Source organism: Pelophylax lessonae (genome assembly GCF_965119305.1).
Source record: "Pelophylax lessonae genome assembly, chromosome: 2".
Classification (NCBI taxonomy): domain Eukaryota; kingdom Metazoa; phylum Chordata; class Amphibia; order Anura; family Ranidae; genus Pelophylax; species Pelophylax lessonae.
In genome coordinates, this window is record NC_138769.1 from 470594580 (window position 1) to 470613590 (window position 19011).

General features: G+C 44.7%; 1 protein-coding gene across 2 annotated transcripts in view; it reads right to left on the reverse strand.

Moving 5' to 3' along the window:
- ARHGEF7 (Rho guanine nucleotide exchange factor 7) overlaps positions 1-19011 on the reverse strand; it is a 326826-nt gene that overhangs the window by 217213 nt on the left and 90602 nt on the right. For both annotated transcript variants that reach the window (XM_082244774.1, XM_082244775.1), the window contains exon 6: positions 8972-9060. In XM_082244774.1, coding sequence (XP_082100900.1) covers positions 8972-9060 — 89 coding nt within the window. The remainder of the gene's footprint in view (positions 1-8971; positions 9061-19011) is intronic.

Here is a 19011-nt window from a genome sequence, read left to right on the forward strand (position 1 = left end):
TTTGTTTACTAAGAGAGACCAGACGTATACCTCCTCCCGGTGACTTCCCTCCTTGCCCTTCATCCCTTCCTCCTGAACTACAGTTTCCCTCTATCTTAACTTCCCCCTTATTTACATCCTTTCTCCTCTCTTTTTCCTTCACCTTTTAGCTCTTTGCTTTTGGATGGGAACCTCTCAGCTTCAACCAATTGATCTGCTCATCATGCTAAGGCCGGATATCCCCCTTTAACTGTAATTCTTCTAAGGCCTACAAACAATTTCAATGTTTATCCTAAATTTAACCTTTTACTTGTGTCGGGGACTCTTAGACACCTGTTTGTTTGTTAACCTCAGGGTAACTCCAACTGGAACTCTCGGTAATAAACCTTTGTTTATAGGAATCACAGTGGTTCCTAGACTCCACTTATCAATAAACACTCAAGTGTCCCCGAACTAACCCATACCAAGTAGCCATAAAAAGTATTTTTATGCATTGAGTTTTTTTTCTCTTCTTTAGGTTTCACGTTTTGTTACAAAGGGCTGCATTCCTACCTCTGCATTGAGTTACTATACTACCACTGTCTCCCCCTAACCTGGGGGAAGTCTTCTCTCGAATGCATCCTATTGTCAGTTATTGTTCTTTCCTTCAATAAAAAATTTGAAGAAAAAAAAAAAAGTGTGTATATATATTTCTATCTATAAAACAAATATCAGTTAATAGGTAAAGATGATATATTCTTAATGTGCTAAAGTTATTGACAAAAATAGTCTTCTTGGGAACATTAAGTGCCCATTCACACATGCTTTAATGCACACTAAGGCCAGCTGCACAGAGGCGTAATAATTTGCTGATGTTTACTCAGGAACTTTTTGACAGAAAGTCAGTGAGGAAAAAGCTGTGTAAAAGACCTTCAGTAATGTTAAGTATAGGCGAGTAAAGGTGCTTAAGTGTATAGATGTGTAAAATGAGTAAACATGTGTATGCGAGTAAATTACTGCACTCAAATGTAAAATGTTCTATTGTCTTTTGCTGCTCTATAATTATCACTGTATTACTAATCTTTACTCAGCCTTGTGCATGGTTCCACAGACAATAATGCATTTAATTTCAAATCAGTAAAAAATGCAGCATTTTTTACTCTAGTGTGCAAGAGGCCTAAAGCACGTGCACATGTTTACCATAATTTTACAGTGGACTTCTAGCTTAACCCAAACTACTCTTAAAACTGTCCAATTCTCCCCTTTTACACTTATGCTTCCGTTTAACCTGTGTGAGAAACATGTGTGTATTTGCCTATTTTCAGCCTGCTATGGCCTGGTCACATGATCTTCCCTGTGTCAGCCAGCGGTGCTGCAGGGGAGAGTACAGAGCATTCTGGCAACAGCTAGTAAAGCTTGAATCAGTGATGTCACTCATAGGCTTCAAATGGCCCACCCATTGTCAGCTCTTTCTTCTCTCCCTTGCAGCCATGCTAGTGGGGGTAGGATCATGTTACCGGCCGTAGAGACCTGAAAATAGGCAGGTATCTACACCATTATTACACAGGTTGTTAAGCATAGGTGTTAGGAAGAGAGAGGTGACAGTTTAAGAGTTTTCACAACTGTATAGTGCATTGACATGCAGTGGATGAAAGAATTGAGTTCAACCCCTTTAAGACTATGTGTTTTTCTGACATTTGTTGCTTACAAGTTAAAATCTGTATTTTTTGCTAGAAAATTAAATTACTTAGAACCCCCAAACATACACATTTTTTAGCAGAGACCCTGGAGAATAAAATGGCGATCGTTGCAACATTTTACGTCACACAGTTTTTGCGCAGCGGTCTTTTTTTTTTTGGAAGAAATACACTATCATGAACTAAAAAAAAAACAAAAACAAAAAAAAACAGTAAAGTTAGCCCAATTTTTGCAGTGCAGGATAGTCCTCCAATGACTCCAGTCTAATCCACTGTGACGTGTAGCTGTTGCCTACTTGCCTTGCTTTTCTTCTAGCAGTATTGCACTGACTGCACACTGCAGTAGTTGCAGTGAGTGCCATACTGCAGTGCAGATAGTCCTTCACTGGCTCCAGTCTAATCCACTGTGACATGTGTAGCTGTTGCCTTGCTTTTCTTCTAGCAGTATTGCACTGACTGCAGTAGTTGCAGTGAGTGCCATACTGCAGTGCAGATAGTCCTCCACTGACTCCAGTCCAATCCACTGTGACATGTGTAGCTGTTGCCTACTTGCCTTGCTTTTCTTCTAGCAGTATTGTACTGACTGCAGTAGTTGCAGTGAGTGCCATACTGCAGTGCAGATAGTCCTCCATAGACTCAGAGTCAAGTCCAGTCCAATCCACTGTGACATGTGTAACTGTTGCCTTGCTCTTTTTATAGCAGTTGTGCAGCGTGTACGTGTATTTTATTGTGTAGCTTTTGTTGTTGCCTAGTTTGTTTCCTAGCAGTTTTGCGCAGACTGCACTGCAGTAGTGAATTACAATTTTTATATTGCAGTGAGTGAGTACACTACTGCAGCACTTTATTATACATAATGCACAATCAGATGATGTGAAATGCTAATGTACAACTCCTTGCAATTTAAGTTTTCCTATCAGGTTTTTATGCAGTTAAGGTGTAAAGAAGGAGCACTTAATGTTAAAAATGTAAAAATGTTAATAAATAAAGATTAACATGTTTGTTAAGAGATTTGTGTCGAAATTTGTGTGAAAATATCGGCCAACACCGATATGCGATTGGCAAAATATCGGTATCGGCAACGAAAGAATGATATCGGTCGATCACTACCTTTAAGGCTCCAGTACACGAAAGTAATGTCATGACATAGTTTCTGGGTTTTTACATCGGAGACCTATTAAAAGCCGAATCCGGCTTTGTTCGGGTCTTCGACCAGCCAGCGGACATGCGGACTGGTCGCTCGGGTCTCCCGGTGGGACAGGAGACACGGGTGAGACGCGGAGGTCCCCTCCCGCTCCTTGTAATAACCACCTAGCGGCTGCTCAGCCACATTGGTGGTCATTACAAGAAAGCCAAACGTTGGCTCTAAACAACGGTACCGGGGTGATGCCTCTAGCTGCATTCATCACCCCAGTACAAACTCCTGAAGTCGAGGCCGCATATTTGCATTATATATATATATATACATATATATACACACATACACACACACACACACACACACACAATATCTCACAAAAGGAAGTACACCCATCACATTTTCGTAAATATATTATTATTCTATATATATATCCCCAGTCTCCAAAGGGAGGGGATCATGCTCTGCTTCAGTATGTCACAGTACATGTTGGCATTTATGGTTCCCTCAATTAACTGAAGCTCCCCAGTGCTGGCAGCACTCATGCCGCCCCAGACCACGACACCAACACCACCATGCTTAACAGTAGGCAAGACACACTTGTCTTTGTACTCCTAAACCTGGTTGCCACCATAGACGCTTGACACCATCTGAACCAAATAAGTTTATCTTGGCCTCATCAGACCACAGGACATGGTTCCAGTAATCCATGTCCTTAGTCTGCTTGTCTTCAGCAAACGGTTTGCAGGCTTTCTTGTGCATCGTCTTTAGAAGAGGCTTCCTTCTGCTACGACAGTCATGCAGATCAACGCAGAGCACGTGCACTCATATTCCTTTGTCGACCATTTAACACTGGCAGGGCTGCTTACAATGATCAGTTATTTATGTAAAAACTTTATCCCAAAACAGATAAAGCTGTTTACAGTAACTCAAGTATGAGCTGGAGTTTGGTTTCAATGTGTTAGTATATTTAAATGTGCTAGTACATTTAACACATATAATATACACACACACACACATTTTTGTAAACATTTTATTATATCTTTTCATGTGACAACTCTGAAGAAATTACACTTTGCTACAATGTTAAGTAGCGAGTGTACAGCTTGTATAACGGTGTAAATTTGCTGTCCCCTGAAAATAACAATATACAGCCATTAATGTCTAAACCATTGGCAACAAAAGGGACTACACCCCTAAGTGATAATGTCCAAATTGGGCCCAATTAGCCATTTTCCCTCCCTGCTGTCATGTGACTCATTAGTGTTACAGGGTCTCCGGTGTGAACGGGGAGCAGGTGTGTTAAATTTGGTGTTAATCGCTCTCACTCTCTCATACTGGTCACTGGAAGTTCAACATGGCACCTCATGGCAAAGAGCTCTGAGGATCTGAAAAAAATAATTGTTGCTCTACATAAAGATAGCTTAGGCTATAAGAAGATTGCCAAGACCCTGAAACTGAGCTTCAGCATGGTGGCCAAGACCATACAGCGGTTTAACAGGACAGATTCTACTCAGAACAGGCCTCACCATGGTCGACCAAGGAGGTTGATTGCACATGCTCAGCGTCCCATCCAGAGGTTGTCTTTGGGAAATGGATGCATGAGTGCTGCAGAGGTTGAAGGGGTGGTGGGGTCAGCCTGTCAGTACTCAGACCATACGCCGCACACTGCATCAAATTGGTCTGCATGGCTGCCGTCCCAGAAGGAAGCCTCTTCTAAAGATGATGCACAAGAAAGCTTGCAAACAGTTTCCTGAAGACAAGCAGATAAAGGACATGGATTACTGGAACCATGTCCCGTGGTCTGATGAGACCAACATAAACTTGTTTGGTTGAGATGGTTTCAAGCATGTGTGGTGGCAAGCATGTACTGTAGCGGCACCCAGGTGAGGAGTACAAAGACAAGTGTGTCTTGTCTACAGTCAAGCATAGTGGTGGGAGTGTCATGGTCTGGAGCTGCATGAGTGCTGCCAGCACTGGGGAGCTACAGTTCATTGGGGGAACCATGAATGCCAACATGTACTGTGACATACTAAAGCAGAGCATGATCTACTCCCTTCGGAGACTGGGCTGCAGAGCCGTATTCCAACATGATTAACCACCCCAAACACACCTCCAAGATGACCACTGTCTTGCTAAAGAAGCTGGGGGTAAAGGTGATGGACTGGACAAGCATGTCTCCAGACCTAAACAATACTGAGCATCTGTGGGGCATCCTCAAACGGAAGGTGGAGGAGCGCAAGGTCTCGAACATCCACCAGCTCCGTGATGTCTTCAAGGAGGAGTGGAAGAGGAGTCCAGTGGCAACCTGTGAAGCTCTGGTGAACTCCATGCACAAGAGGGTTAAGGCAGTGCTGGAAAATAAAGGTCGCCATGACACCGGGGAGGGAAAATGGCGAATTGTGCCCAATTTGGACATTTTCACTTAGGGGTGTACTCACTTTTGTTGGCAGCAGTTTAGACATTAATGGCAGCAAGTTATTTTGAGGGAACAGCTAATTCACACGTTCCCCTGTCAGAACACAATATTTCAGCAGGAGAGATTGCTGTACTAATATCAGATTGTTAGTACAGCGGCTCCGACCAGAGCTGGTTTGAACGAAAAAAAAAAAAACTACTAGTGTGTACTAGGCTTTAGAATGCCACAGTGGAGGAAACAAAACAATGTCTCGACATCAGATTCACCTGACTTTTCAAATCACAAACAGCTGAGTTCTTAGCAAAGTGGTCTCATTACCACTAGATCACATGAAAAATACAACATGCATTTCTTAAGAATCCCATTCAACCATTGTATCATCGAACCATTGCAGCATACAGAACTGTTCCCAAACCTATGAATTTTTTTTTCTCGACTTCTGAAGCAAAACAAAAAACAGATTTTTTTTTTTCTACAGCTCACCTGTAAAATCCTTTTCTTGGAGAACATCACGGGACACAGAGCAGCCATATTCATTACTATCTGGGTTATTCGCCACCTATAGGTGAATGGACACTGGCAACCAACTAAGACAGGAAGTCTCCCTCTATATAACCCCTCCCACACAGGAAGTACCTCAGTTTTGTAGCAAGCAATAAACATCCCAAACAGGAGGGGAGGGACATCTGTGCCCTGTGATGTACTCAAAGAAATGGATTTTACAGGTAAACTAGAAAAAAAAAATCAGTTTTTCTTTATCATACATCACGGGTCACAGAGCAGCCAAATTAATTACTATCTGGGATGTCCCAAAGCAATGCACTCGAGGGGAGGGGGACACTATATGAAAACACCACCATCAGAACGCAAAAGATCTACTTAGCAGCCTACAGAACACTGCAGCCAAATGCAGACTCCTCCCGGGTCCTAACATCCACTTGATAGAATCTAGTGAATGTATGTACTGAAGAGCAAGTAACAGCCTTGCAAATCTGAGCCATAGAAGCTTGATGGCGAACTGCACAAGAGGCACCTACTCTTCTGGTAGAGTGTGCATTTACCGGAAAAGGAGGAACCATCCCCTTTAAACCATTACGCCTGGATGATAACTTGGCAAATCCAATGAGAAATTGTAGACCTAGATGTTGCCTGCTGTTTCATGGGCCCTTCTGGCAGCATGAACAAAAGGTCGGTCTTACGAATCTGAGCTGACCTCTTCAAATAAATCTTGAATGCATGTACTACATCAAGAGAATGTAACAACCTTTCCTCTGCTATTTGAGGATTCAGAAAGAAGGAAGGCATAGTATGTCCTGATTTAAATGAAAGGCGGACACCGCCTTGGGCAAAAATCCTGGGTGTGGACGTAGAATCACACTATCTTGATGTAAAATCAAAAATGGTTCTTTACAAGAAAGAGCTCCCAACTCGGATACCCTTCTAGCTGAAGTAACCGCAACTAAAACGACTAACTTTCAAAAGGCTGTTTCTGTAGAACTGCCAGAACAAAATTTAGATCACAACGGTGGCTTCACTGGCGGAAGCATATGTAGCACCCCTTGAACGAAGGTTCGAACCAAGAAATGCAAAGTAATCGGTCTCTGGAAAAAAAATGATCAGGCTGAAATTTGACCATTAATAGTGCCTAGGGCTAGCTTCATATCTACCCCTATTTGCAAGAATGCTATAATTCTCCTGATAATATATTTACGGGGATGCCATTTTCTGGCCTCACACCAGGCACTGCAAGATTTCCAGACTATAATAAATGCCCCTAGAAACTGGTTTCCTAGTGTTTATCAGGGTAGAGACTGTAGGGCCAAATATACCTTGCTTTCTCAAGATCCAGGCTTCAATAGCCAAGCCGTCAAACTTAGAGACTGTAAAGCAGAGTGGAATATCGGACGCTGAGAAAGCCAGTCCGGACGCAGTGGACGAACCCAAGGCCTTGCCATTGTCAATTTCAGGATTTTTGCCAGAAAGAGAGAACTTCTTTTTAGAGGATCTGCAGGTATGTTTGACTTTATAAACTAAGGATGAGGAAACAGCCGAAATTCTAGTTTGCACCCCTGCGAGATTGTGGAAATGACCCAGTTGTCCTGAATCATTTCCACCCAGACCTCCGAGAACCATAGCAGCCTTCCCCCCACCCGACTGAGTGGGGGCGCCCCTTCACAAGATAGCCCTAAAGCTAGACTTGATAGGCCTCTGGGTCCAGGGTTTCATCTGCCCTTGACCTGAAGGCTTGATTCTAGATTCAGATGGCTGGGGCCATCAAAACTGCTTGGGATTAGAAGTACTGGGAACCTGAGTGTTGGATACCTTAAAAGAAGGACATTTACTTCTCTTTTTAACTGGTAGCAGCGCACTCTCTAACCGCCCCTCCCCCAAATCATTTGGATATATTTATCCAGATCGTCACCTAATAGGCGCTCCCCATGAAAGGGAAAGCCAGCCAGCAACTTTTTACACTGTAATTCTGCAGGCCTGCTTTTTAGCCACAGAATTCTGTGCATATAAACTGACGGAAGAGCAAACCATAACATTTGCTGTATTGAGTCTTTAAGAGCATTTACTGCAAAACAAAGCTCGAGGTAGATCTGCCAAATCTTCAACAGACTCTTCTAGAGAAGTCCTAGAGAAGTCCTAGATACTCTTAATACGGTCTTTTAAGGACTGACAAACTCCTATAGCTGCCACTGCTGGTTGTATTGCAGACCCTGCAATAGAAAGCTTTTAACAAAGATTCCAACTTTTTATCAGCTGGATCCTTATTTTTGGGGCCACTTCCTTGGACCTGTAGAGCACCCTGCCGGAACGCCTTTGGAGTTTGTCTTACCAAGAGTCCTGGATCCCAGGGTCTAGCGCCAAGAAGGTCACATAGGCAAAACCTTGTTTTCCTTTATCGAGGCTCAGGTACCATCCTTTTAGTCTTCTACTTTCGGATGGAGCTGATTGCTAATCCCCTTTAGATCAGAGAGCTTAATCGGGGTTGTAGCATCTTTTTTTCTTCTTCTTTAAAACTATGGAGAGCTTCTCCAACCGAGACCATCACCTTTAAGACACTGGAAAAAAAACTGAGGTACTTCCTGTATGGGAGGGGTTATACAGAGGGGGACTTCTTGTCTTAATAGGTTGCCAGTGTCCATTCACCTATAAGTAGCGTATAACCAAGATAGTAATGAATATGGCTGCTCTGTGTCCCATGATGTACGAAAAAGAAATGCATGACAGTTGGAATTAGCCCTAAGGCCTCGTTCAAACTACACATGCATAAAGATTTCCCTTGCAGAGACACGAGTCTACATCAGTTTTCATGCACGTTTCAGTAAGTTTTATACATGTTGCAGATTCCAGCGCTGAAAAAATGTGCATGGGATACTAGTGTTGTGGTATAAGCAGGGCACATATAAAACAATTGTTTTCTTTGTGCCCTTGCAGAACATGTGCAGAAAAACCTATGTCTCTGCACATGTGGGAACGAAGCCTAACTGGTGTTTTTTAATGTGAGTATGTATTCTTAATTTTTTGCCCATTGCTATATAACCCAGATTTTCATTGCTCACTTCTAGACTTAAACTATGACCACTTTTTGGTTCAAGGCAGAGAAGAATAGCAAATGGGCTCCTGGTGTATTTTATTTTAACTAGGAGGTGGTTGGCAGATGAATAGAAACGTAGTTGTTGCTAAACCAGTGTACAGCAGTTACGTAGTTATACCTCCAAAGCTAATAGTACAAGTTAAACATGCCTTAGTACTTACCACATTGTAGTAGCTTTTGTTGATTGCAGATGTTTCAAACCCCTTTGGTGGGCTTTTCAGTGATGTAGACTTGGGCGATACTGGTTTCTCTGTGGAACAGAGAATAAAATGAATAGAATGGGCAAATCATAGTTCTGATTAGCTGAAAAATCTAATTTAATGTTGCAACTGCTGCCTGTCTGCTGGTCATCTCTTTCCTCAATTTTCTGGATTACCTGCATGATTTTCAGCTTCTCCTCTGCTCATAACTTACTTTAGGTTTCTCAGAACTATATATCCCATAGTACCTTACTGCCTTCAAACAGATATGATATAGTTCAGAAGGCAGGCTCTGTGAACATGCACCACAGAATTCAAGTACATTTGTGTGATTCTTCAAAAAAAGTATGTTTTCAATATTTTAATCTCAGAATAATAGTAGATTAGAAATACCTGAAATTTACCATGGCAATTAATATTGGATTTACAATTTTGACCATAAACACAAAGCTAATCTCCAAATTTCTCACAGTCAACAACTGGCATGAAAGCACTGCATTTTGGTCAGGGTTTATTAAGGTACAACTGGCCAAAGGCTTATTTCTCAGGAACAGAATATGATTTCAAAAAGTTAAATACTGTGCCCGGAACTTGATACGCCTTTGAGGATTATTCAGGACTTGCAAGTTTTCTACATATGCTCCATTTACAAAGCAAAAAGTCAAACACTTCGGTTTGATATACAGGTTTTAGCAGAACCAAAATGCAGTTCATTGCTAAAAAGGAAACATAGTGGTATAAAATTTTAACCACTTCAGCACTAGAACATTTTCTTTGCACATAGGTAAAAAAAATCTGCATTTTTGTATAGAAACGTCCCCCAAACATTATACATTTGCTGAAAGCAGAGGCCCTGTAAAATAAAAAGACAGTTCTTGCAATTTTTTTATGTTGCTTAACTTTTTATCAATCGCATATTTTTAGGCAAAAAAATATAATAAAATTAATTTTAGTGCACAAAAATACAATACCCAAGTTTTGGTAAAATTAAAAAAAAAAATGGGGTTGCGTCAAATAAATCGATACCAAAGATGCCAATCGATACCAAAGTCTTAAAACTGCATCAGTCTATGACACAGTGAAAAACAACAGTACTCAAAAAACTTCATAGGTGAATGCATAAAATTGGATTTTTGACTTACCGTAAAATCCTTTTCTCTTAAGCTCATTGACAGATGCAGACTTCTTGATTAATATCAGTAGGGAGATACTGCCCCCTACAGGAGTAGGACACTAGGCAGGAAAAAAAGTTCTGGCCACACCTTATGGGCAGTCCCAGGGGGTATATCCTCTCTCTCCCTGCTACAGGATGTCAGTTATGTAACAAAGCAGTGTCAGAGAATTCAACCCAAACCAACTCAAAATAGAGGGGCGGGTCCTGCGTCTGGCAATGAGCTTAAGAGAAAAGGATTTTACGGTAAGTCAAAAATCCAATTTTCTCTGTCGCTCATTGACAGACGCAGACTTCTTGATTAATATCAGTAGGGACGTCCCAAAGCAGTGCCACAAATGAGGGGTGGGATAACAGAAATAAAAATCCAATCCAGAAGGCCCAACCGGAGCCAACCAGAAGCATCAAGGACTCATCGAACAAAAGGATGAGATCCAACTGAAAAAAAAACAACCCCCCCCCCGAGGTAGACCAACGGTCCCCTCAAACAGTGGCCTGCAGAACCTTGCGGCCAAAAGAGGCATCCGCCGATGCCAGCACATCAACTTTATAACATTTTCTAAAGGTATGAACCGACGACCAGGTAGCCGCCTTGCAAACCTGAAGCACCGACGCCTGATGGCGGAAGGCCCAGGAAGCACTAAGAGCCCGAGTGGAGTGCGCCTTAACAGGGAACGGAGGAACCCGACCCTTAATAGCATAAGCCTGCACCACCGTCTGTCTGATCCATCTGGAGATAGTCGCGGCAGACGCAGTCAACCCCTTTCTAGGGCCATCCGTGATCACAAAAAGTGAATCAGCCTTACGAAGAGAGTCAGTAGTAGTCAAGTACACCCTGATCGCCCGAACCACATCCAAGGAGTGTAACGCAAACTCCCGAGGATGACTGGGCTTAGGACACAGGGAAGGCAATACAATATCTTCATTCAAATTAAACTCTGAAACCACCTTAGGAAGGAAGGATGGATTCGGATGAAGAACCACCTTATCCCTATGAACCACCAGATATGGGGGACGACCGGACAATGCGGCCAGTTCCGACACCCTGTGTGCAGAAGTGATAGCCACCAAAAAAAACACCTTCTGGGATAAGGTAAGCAAGGGAATCTCCCTAATATTTTCAAAGGGAGGTTTCTGGAGAACCGACAACATCAAATTAAGATCCCAGGGCGGCAAAGGCGTGCGCACCGGAGGAGCCAGGTGCCGCACCCCCTGGATGAAATTCCGCACCAAAGAATGAGTAGCTAGTGGCCTCTGGAAGAAGATCGCCAATGCTGAAACCTGACCTTTGATAGTGCTCAAGGCCAGCTTCAGCTCAACCCCCCGTTGCAGAAAGGCCAATTTCCGAGCCACCGAGTAAGAACGTGGAGGAACCCCGAGGGACTCACACCACGCGATATAAGACTTCCATGTGCGATGATAGACCTTTCTGGAAGTCGCTTTCCTTGCTTTAATCAGAGTAGGAATAACTGAAACAGACAAACCCCTGTCCTTCAGCACCTGGCTCTCAACAGCCAAGCCGTCAAAGCCAGTGATCGTAAAGCAGGATGGACGATCGGTCCCTGAGACAGCGGATCTTCCCTGAGAGGAAGTCGCCAAGGAGCGTCTGCGACCAGCCTGACCAAGGCGGCATATCAGGCCCGATGAGGCCAATGCGGAGTCACAAGGATGACTGGAATTCCCTCCGCCTCTATCCTGCGAAGAAGTTTCGGTGACAACTTGAGAGGAGGAAAGGCATACAGCAGCTGGTACTGCCCCCACGGAGTATTCCGTGCGTCTGCGGCGTCCGCCAGAGGATCGCGGGCGCATGCTACAACCCTCTGAACCTTTCTGTTGCGCCGAGATGCCAACAGATCCACGTCCGGGGTGCCCCAATGAAGGCACAACTGGTGAAACACCTCTGTCTGAAGAGGCCATTCCCCTTGATCCAGGGTCTGACGGCTGAGAAAGTCCGCCTGTCAATTTTCCACACCCAGAACGTAAACTGCAGAAAGAGCCGGAACAAACTGTTCCGCCCAAAACCTGTCGGCCACTTCCACGGCCGCCGGAACACTCTTGGTGTCCCCTTGATGATTGACATAGGCCACGGCCGTGGCATTGTCCGACTGAATCCGAACCGAGCAGCCCTGAAGATGCTCGGTCCGGTGAACCAGGCAAAACCTGATCGCTTTCAGTTCCAACACATTTATCGATAACCTGGATACTTTCGGAAAAAAAGGGCTTCCCCTGACTGAGCATCGGAGACCGAGGCCCCCCAACCAGAAACTACCTGGTCCGCTCGCTCAGCAGGATCCGATTGTCCAGGGAATCGGAATTCCAGTTCCATTTGAGAAGAATCTCCTTTTGGAGAGTCCGCGTATGACACTGAGCCTGCGGATATGCCCCGCTGCCGCAACAACGCCAGGACTAGGGCCCAAACTTTTGTGAAGACCCGGAAAGCAGAGGCGAGACTAAAGGGTAACGCCACAGCGCAGATACCGCTGGTGTCCTGCGTAAATGGGAACGTGAAGATAGGCACCCTCTATGGGCACCCTTTGCATCCAGTGCTGCATTGCCCCCAACAGAACCATTAAGCGATTCGGGGACAGTCGCATATTGGAAGGGAAGAACCGCACCGGTAGAAGCGATCGCAACTCGATCTTGTGTTCCGACCGTATGACCTCGTGAACCCATTTGTCTTGAATACTGTAGAGCCACGGGTCCGGAACCCGGCGAAGACATCCCCCCCACCCTTGATCTGGGTGGGGGCGCACCTTCAGGCTGAAGCGGTCTTATCCTTAGGTCTGGAAGGACCAGATTTTTGCTTACCAGACCAGGGTCTCTTGAAACCCCCCCGGGGGGGGGGGCTTTGGAGGACTTTGCCTTATCGCCCGCCCCGGAGGAGCGAAAACATTTCTTGTGAGCTATAAAGGAAGGTCCCTGTCTGCGACGAGGTTCCTTACCTTTATTAGCCTGTGGTAGAAAGGTGCGCTTGCCCCCAGTGAGATCCTTAATAATCTCATCCAAGGTAGCACCAAACAGGCGATCCCCCTGAAAGGGGAGATCAGTCAATGCTTTTTTGGAAGCCTGATCCGCCGACCAGCACTTTAACCATAGCATGCGCCGGAGGACCACCGCCGAGATCGACACACGCCCCAGCAATGGGGCAGCGTCCAGTGCGGCGTCACAAACTGTAGCCCCTGCACTATTTGCTCCAGCAACTCCGGCACGGCAGGAGGGAGACTTCTCCCCTCCAGGTCATGGCGTAATAGCTTGGCCCATTCCGTCAATGTCTGTGAAACCAGAGCAATGGTAAACACTGGCCTTAGGGCCGATCCTGCCAGGGAGAATATGGAACGGGACACAGATTCCGCCCTACAGTCAACTGGATCCCGAAAGGACGGGGAATCCTCCACCGGGATAACTATGGCTTTATTTAGTCTGGAAACCGGTGGATCCACCACAGGTGGCAGCGTCCATTTTTTAAGGAGGGACTCTTCACACGGGTAGCGCCTAGCAATCCGTTTAGGCATCCCAGGGGGTCGTTTTGGATGAGCCCACTCGTCTTTAATAATATTATCAAAGCATTTGGGAAAGGGAAACACCTTTTCCACCTTAGAGGGCTTGTGAGTGCCAAAGGCAACTTCCGTCTGAACTGCCTCCACTGGTGCAACCTCCAGTTTTAGGGTCTCCCGGACTGACATAATCAGTGCGTCCACCAGTGCTTTGTCCTGCGCTACGGCAGAGGCAGGAAGATCATCCTCACTGTCAGAGGGACGCGGGACATCAACCTTAAAGGAGGAACCCGCGGCAGCAGCGACCGACTCAGGATCAGAGTCTGAGGTATCGGACGAGACAAGGGTGGGCGGGGGTCGTTTTTTAGCCCCCCGTCCCTGACAGGCCACCTCCACCCGGGACACAAATGACTCCAGGACCGCTGAAAGCGAATCAATGGTGAGTGGAGAATCGGAGGGCCCTGCGGCCACCTCGAGTGGATCAGATGGGGACTCATGTGCAGCAGGGTCCATGGCAATTCCAGGGAAAACCTGTCAGCAAAAAATGACAAAATGAAAAAAAAAAAAAAACTTTTTTTTTTTTTAAAAGAATCCCCCAGCGCTAAAGCGCCCCCAGTGGTCACGTAGACCAGTGCTCGAGACCCCCGCCGAGAGAGAGAAGAGATACCCCCAAAAGGCTCACCACTTGATGCACCAGAGTTCAAACCAGGACTGCTCTCAGCGCTGTCTATCTGACAGGAAGTCTTTTGTGGAGTGATTTTCCCGGGTCTAGGGAGGGGCCACGCCCTTGGTGATTACTACAGCTGCTCAGCTCTCAAGCAGGACGAGCTGGGTGTACCAAGATGGCCGCTACCATGCCGAGGACATGCAGGCTACAACAAAATGGCGGCCCGCGGGAAAATGGCGGCCTCGTGCGGTCCGCAGTGTCAACAGGGGACCCCCGTGCGCCTACCCTACGGATCGATCATAGATGGGCCTGAAAGCACAGGTATTAACCCCCCCTGATCGTTTTTAGGCTAACACCGGCGGTGCCCCCCCACCGCCTCCATATGTGACCTGTACCCACTAGTGAGGGGGGCAGATAGGTGGGGGTGCGTAATAGGACAGAGGGGAACCCGGAATCATGAGGGTCCGACCATCCCGGGGAGGGGCCCGCGTCCACCCCAAAACCCGTCAGGGGGAGAGGGGGAACATTCTACTCACCATACCGGAACAGGCGGGCACCAACTCCTGACAGAACCCCTCTCCACCGAGGTGGGGGGGCTGTCGGCCAATACAGACGCCGCGACTCTTATTCCGACTGGTTGTAGGCGACCTGGCGAGACGTTTAACTCGCGGGGCCAGTCCCCGTCCAGTGGGACTATGTCGCGGCCGACCCAGCGTGGAGCTAGGGCCTGCACGCGCTCGTAGGCCGGCTGGGGTGACCACCGGATCTCAACATCCAGCCCGTCGCCCAGATCCAGCATAATTGCTTGAAGATCTCACAGGAACAAACTGGAGAAAAAAAGCTAACTAAAAAAGATTTATCTAAAAAAAGCTTGCCAGGACCAGAGATCCCAGCAAGGAACTTCGGTCCTTACTCCTGACTAGGCAGAAAAAAACTGACATCCTGTAGCAGGGAGAGAGAGGATATACCCCCTGGGACTGCCCATAAGGTGTGGCCAGAACTTTTTTCCTCCCTAGTGTCCTACTCCTGTAGGGGGCAGTATATCCCTACTGATATTAATCAAGAAGTCTGCGTCTGTCAATGAGCGACAGAGAAAAGCCTTTACAGCTCATTAGTTTAGAGTTAGCTGTGAGCTCTGGTGCTAGAATGATCGCTCTCACTTTGACGCTCGAGGCGATATCTCACCTGTGCAGTGCGATCGTGGTTTACATACACGTGTACCCTGGGCGCACATTTGTATTAGTGAGTGTGTGAAGGGCATTGGGGGTTAAAACAAAATTTGGTTTGTTTTTTTTTAATACATTTTATTATAATTACATTTTTTACTTCTCCATTTTATTATTTTTTTTTTTCTAACCCCCATGTGACAGCACTGAGCAGGTGACAGGAACCCTTTATGGAGATAATGGACACAGAGCGATTTCTTCAGAATAACAAAATGTTGCAATCTGCAATCTGCAACAAAGTTAAAATACTTGCAATGTATACAGACCACCCAGAGGGAAAAGTGAAATTACTTTTAAATGCTTTCCCTGCATTAAGGTAAAAAAAAAAGTCCAACTACCTGTTGTGGAAATGATTTCCTTCATTAAAGCCTCATACACACAATAAGAATGTTTTTGTTTTGTTTTGGCATGCTACTCTCATATCGAAAACCAATTGGTTACTAAAGTTATGAACATCATCGTATGACAGAATACGTCAGAAGTGATGTCATGTGTTGCGTTTTATTGTATTTTATTCTTTCGCTTCCCAGCATTCGTGGTCTTGGTCTTTTCAATCCTTTCCCGAGGAATAAAGTACTGATAACTGAAAATCATTTGTTCTGGTATCATACAAGAAAAAATGTTTAAGTTTGTCCCTTTGGATAATTTTGCATTAACGGTCGTGATCGGCTCTCAAACGCTGTGTACCAACAATCAGAATATCACACAATCGCTTAGAAAGCTATATTTTTCCTCCAATTGTCTCATTGTGTGTACTAGGCAATAGTGATGTACTGGCTCCAAGCACTGTATGTACTAGTGATCGACCGATATAGTTTTTTTAACACCGATACCAGTATCGGCCGATATTTTCGGACAGTTACATTTTTTTTTTTTTTTTTAATGTCTACAGGTACTGTGGTGGAGGGATCTGAGGTCTAAAATACCTCAAACCCGTCCTCTGAACTTAAAAGCATTCAAAATGCCAAGTTTGGCTGTTTTGAATGCTGTAAGTTTTTTAATTCGGCGCCGCCAGTACCCAGAAGATGTCATTTCATGACATCACTTCCGGGTACTCAGCGCCAAATTAAAAAAAAAATGGAGACCCGGTCAGACGGCGGCGGTGCAGTTAGGATGGGGCGAGCCGCAGAAAGCGGTGGGAGGGGGGTGTGTCCCCTCTCGCTCATTGCAATGACAGCCGAGCGGCTTCTCAGCCGCATCGGTTGTCATTACAAGTCAGCCGACCGCCGGTTATGGACACCGATGCCGGGTGATGCCTCTAGCTGCAGGCATCCCCCCGGTACATGCACTTTCCCTAAATATCGGCAATATCGGTAAATCCAAAGGCCGATTCCCATATATCCAGGAAAGTGCATATCGGCCACCGATACATCGGTGTGGCCGATAATCGGTCAATCTCAAGTATGTACCTTCACCTACCTACATACAGTACACAGTGCTGGATTCTGACTGAGAGACAGACTCCCAGTCTCGCATCCGGAAAAAAAAAAAAAATAGTCGGTCTGAGTGGCGCTTAGCCATTCATAGGCAGCTTTGTATTCTGTAAATGAATGGGTAAAATGGTACATTTTCTCAGTTTAAACATTTGATATGTTTTCCATTTTCTATTGTGAATAAAATAAGGGTTTTTGAGATTTGCAAATCATTGCATTCTGTTTTTATGTAGATTTTACACAGCGTTTTCAACTTTTTTTGAATTCAGGTTGTACATAAAACTATGCAATTGCTTCACCATAAAAGTAGATAAAAAAAAAATCTTAAGTAGCAATTAACAATGCAGAACTGTCTCCTCATCCCACTGTCACTTACCGGGTAATACAGGCAACACAACATGCCAAATGGAATCATAGCTCACATACTATCTGCTGTCTCATGTTATTACAAGGTCAAGCCAGATGGTGGTCTTTTAAACAAACAGAAAGCACATCAACCCTCACCAGTGCATAATGAAGGAAGACAGAAAATAGGTCACTATGCACTGAAAAACAATACTAATCTTTACATTACAACATCCAGCTGGGCCACATGCAAAACTATCAATTGCTGCCATTCAGGACCTAAAAATCTATTTATATAAAAATAAAAAATACACATACATACACACACACACCAATTAAGTACACCCCAAGTAAACTGTTGACTTAAACAGGCAAATATCTTGATTCATTCAAATTGTACCTACAAATAAAGGCAATATACTTTTGTAATATACAAATAGTCATTTTGTGATCAAAATAAATAAAACGCAAAACGTGTCATTATCTGCAGATTTTACCACCACTTCAAATCCATGAAATTAGTGAACTGGTGTTTCAAATTAGAACCACTCCTCCCTCCTCCACGCAAAATCTTTTTGAAAGAGGTTTGTAGTTTTCCTTGCATAAACTGCCAATTTCAAAAACCCCCTACAAAACTTCAATGGGAATCAAATTAGGGCTTTGAATAGGGCAGTCAATACCCTCTATTACTTCTTTAGGCTGGGTTCACACTTATGCAAATTGGATGCAGGTTTCCCCGCATCCGATTCGCATGACAGGAGAGATTGTGACCAGCTCTTAATGGAGCCAGTTCACACATCTCTGGGGCAGCAGAGGAGTGAATTCCACAGGGGTCCTGTGCTTTTTTGGCTCAGTTTCAGGTCCGAATTCAGCCAAAAATTCAGGCCTTAGTCATCCCTGAAACAGAAAATATGGACGCACGAGACCCTTGCTGTCAGCTGCATCCCTTTCAAGTGTGAACCCAGCCTTAAACCATTCCTTGGTAGATTTGCTAGTGTGCTTCAGATCATTATCAGGATCAGATTGGGCAGATGGCCTCACATTTCTATTTACCACACTTTGATATGATGCAGTGTTGACTTGACAACTGTGTTCTGTCCTGGCCCTGAGGCAGCAAAGCAACCCCAAAATATAACATTTTCCCCTCGATGCTTCACAGTTAAGAGGTTCTTCTCCTGAATGCACTTTGGTTTGCAGAAAATATATCCACTATTGCCTCTATTTCTATAGTCTTCAGCACACTGTTCGGGCCTTTGCCAATAAGTTCAATAGTAAACTGAAATCTTGCTCTAATGTTTGGAAAGCAAAGGCTTTTTCCTGGTACGTCTCTTGCAGGTTAAATTGCTGTAATCCATTTCCAAATTTTTGACAGCAATTGTTGAAAAAGTTACCTAAACACCCCACAATACAATTTTAGGGTTCTTTGAGATCTCTTTTAGCATCAAAACAGTCAGCTCCTGGGTTGAATTTTCTGGGCTGGACAATCCTGGACCAGTCATTTTTCATTTCTGTCACATGTAGAATATTTTCCTTACAGTTTTTAAAATATATAATTTGGCAACCAACTATAGAACACTGGGTTTCCAACATTCAATTTATGGAACAATTTACTGCATCTCTCAAAAATCAATTTGAAAAGCATTCTGGAAAGTGGACACCCAAGTT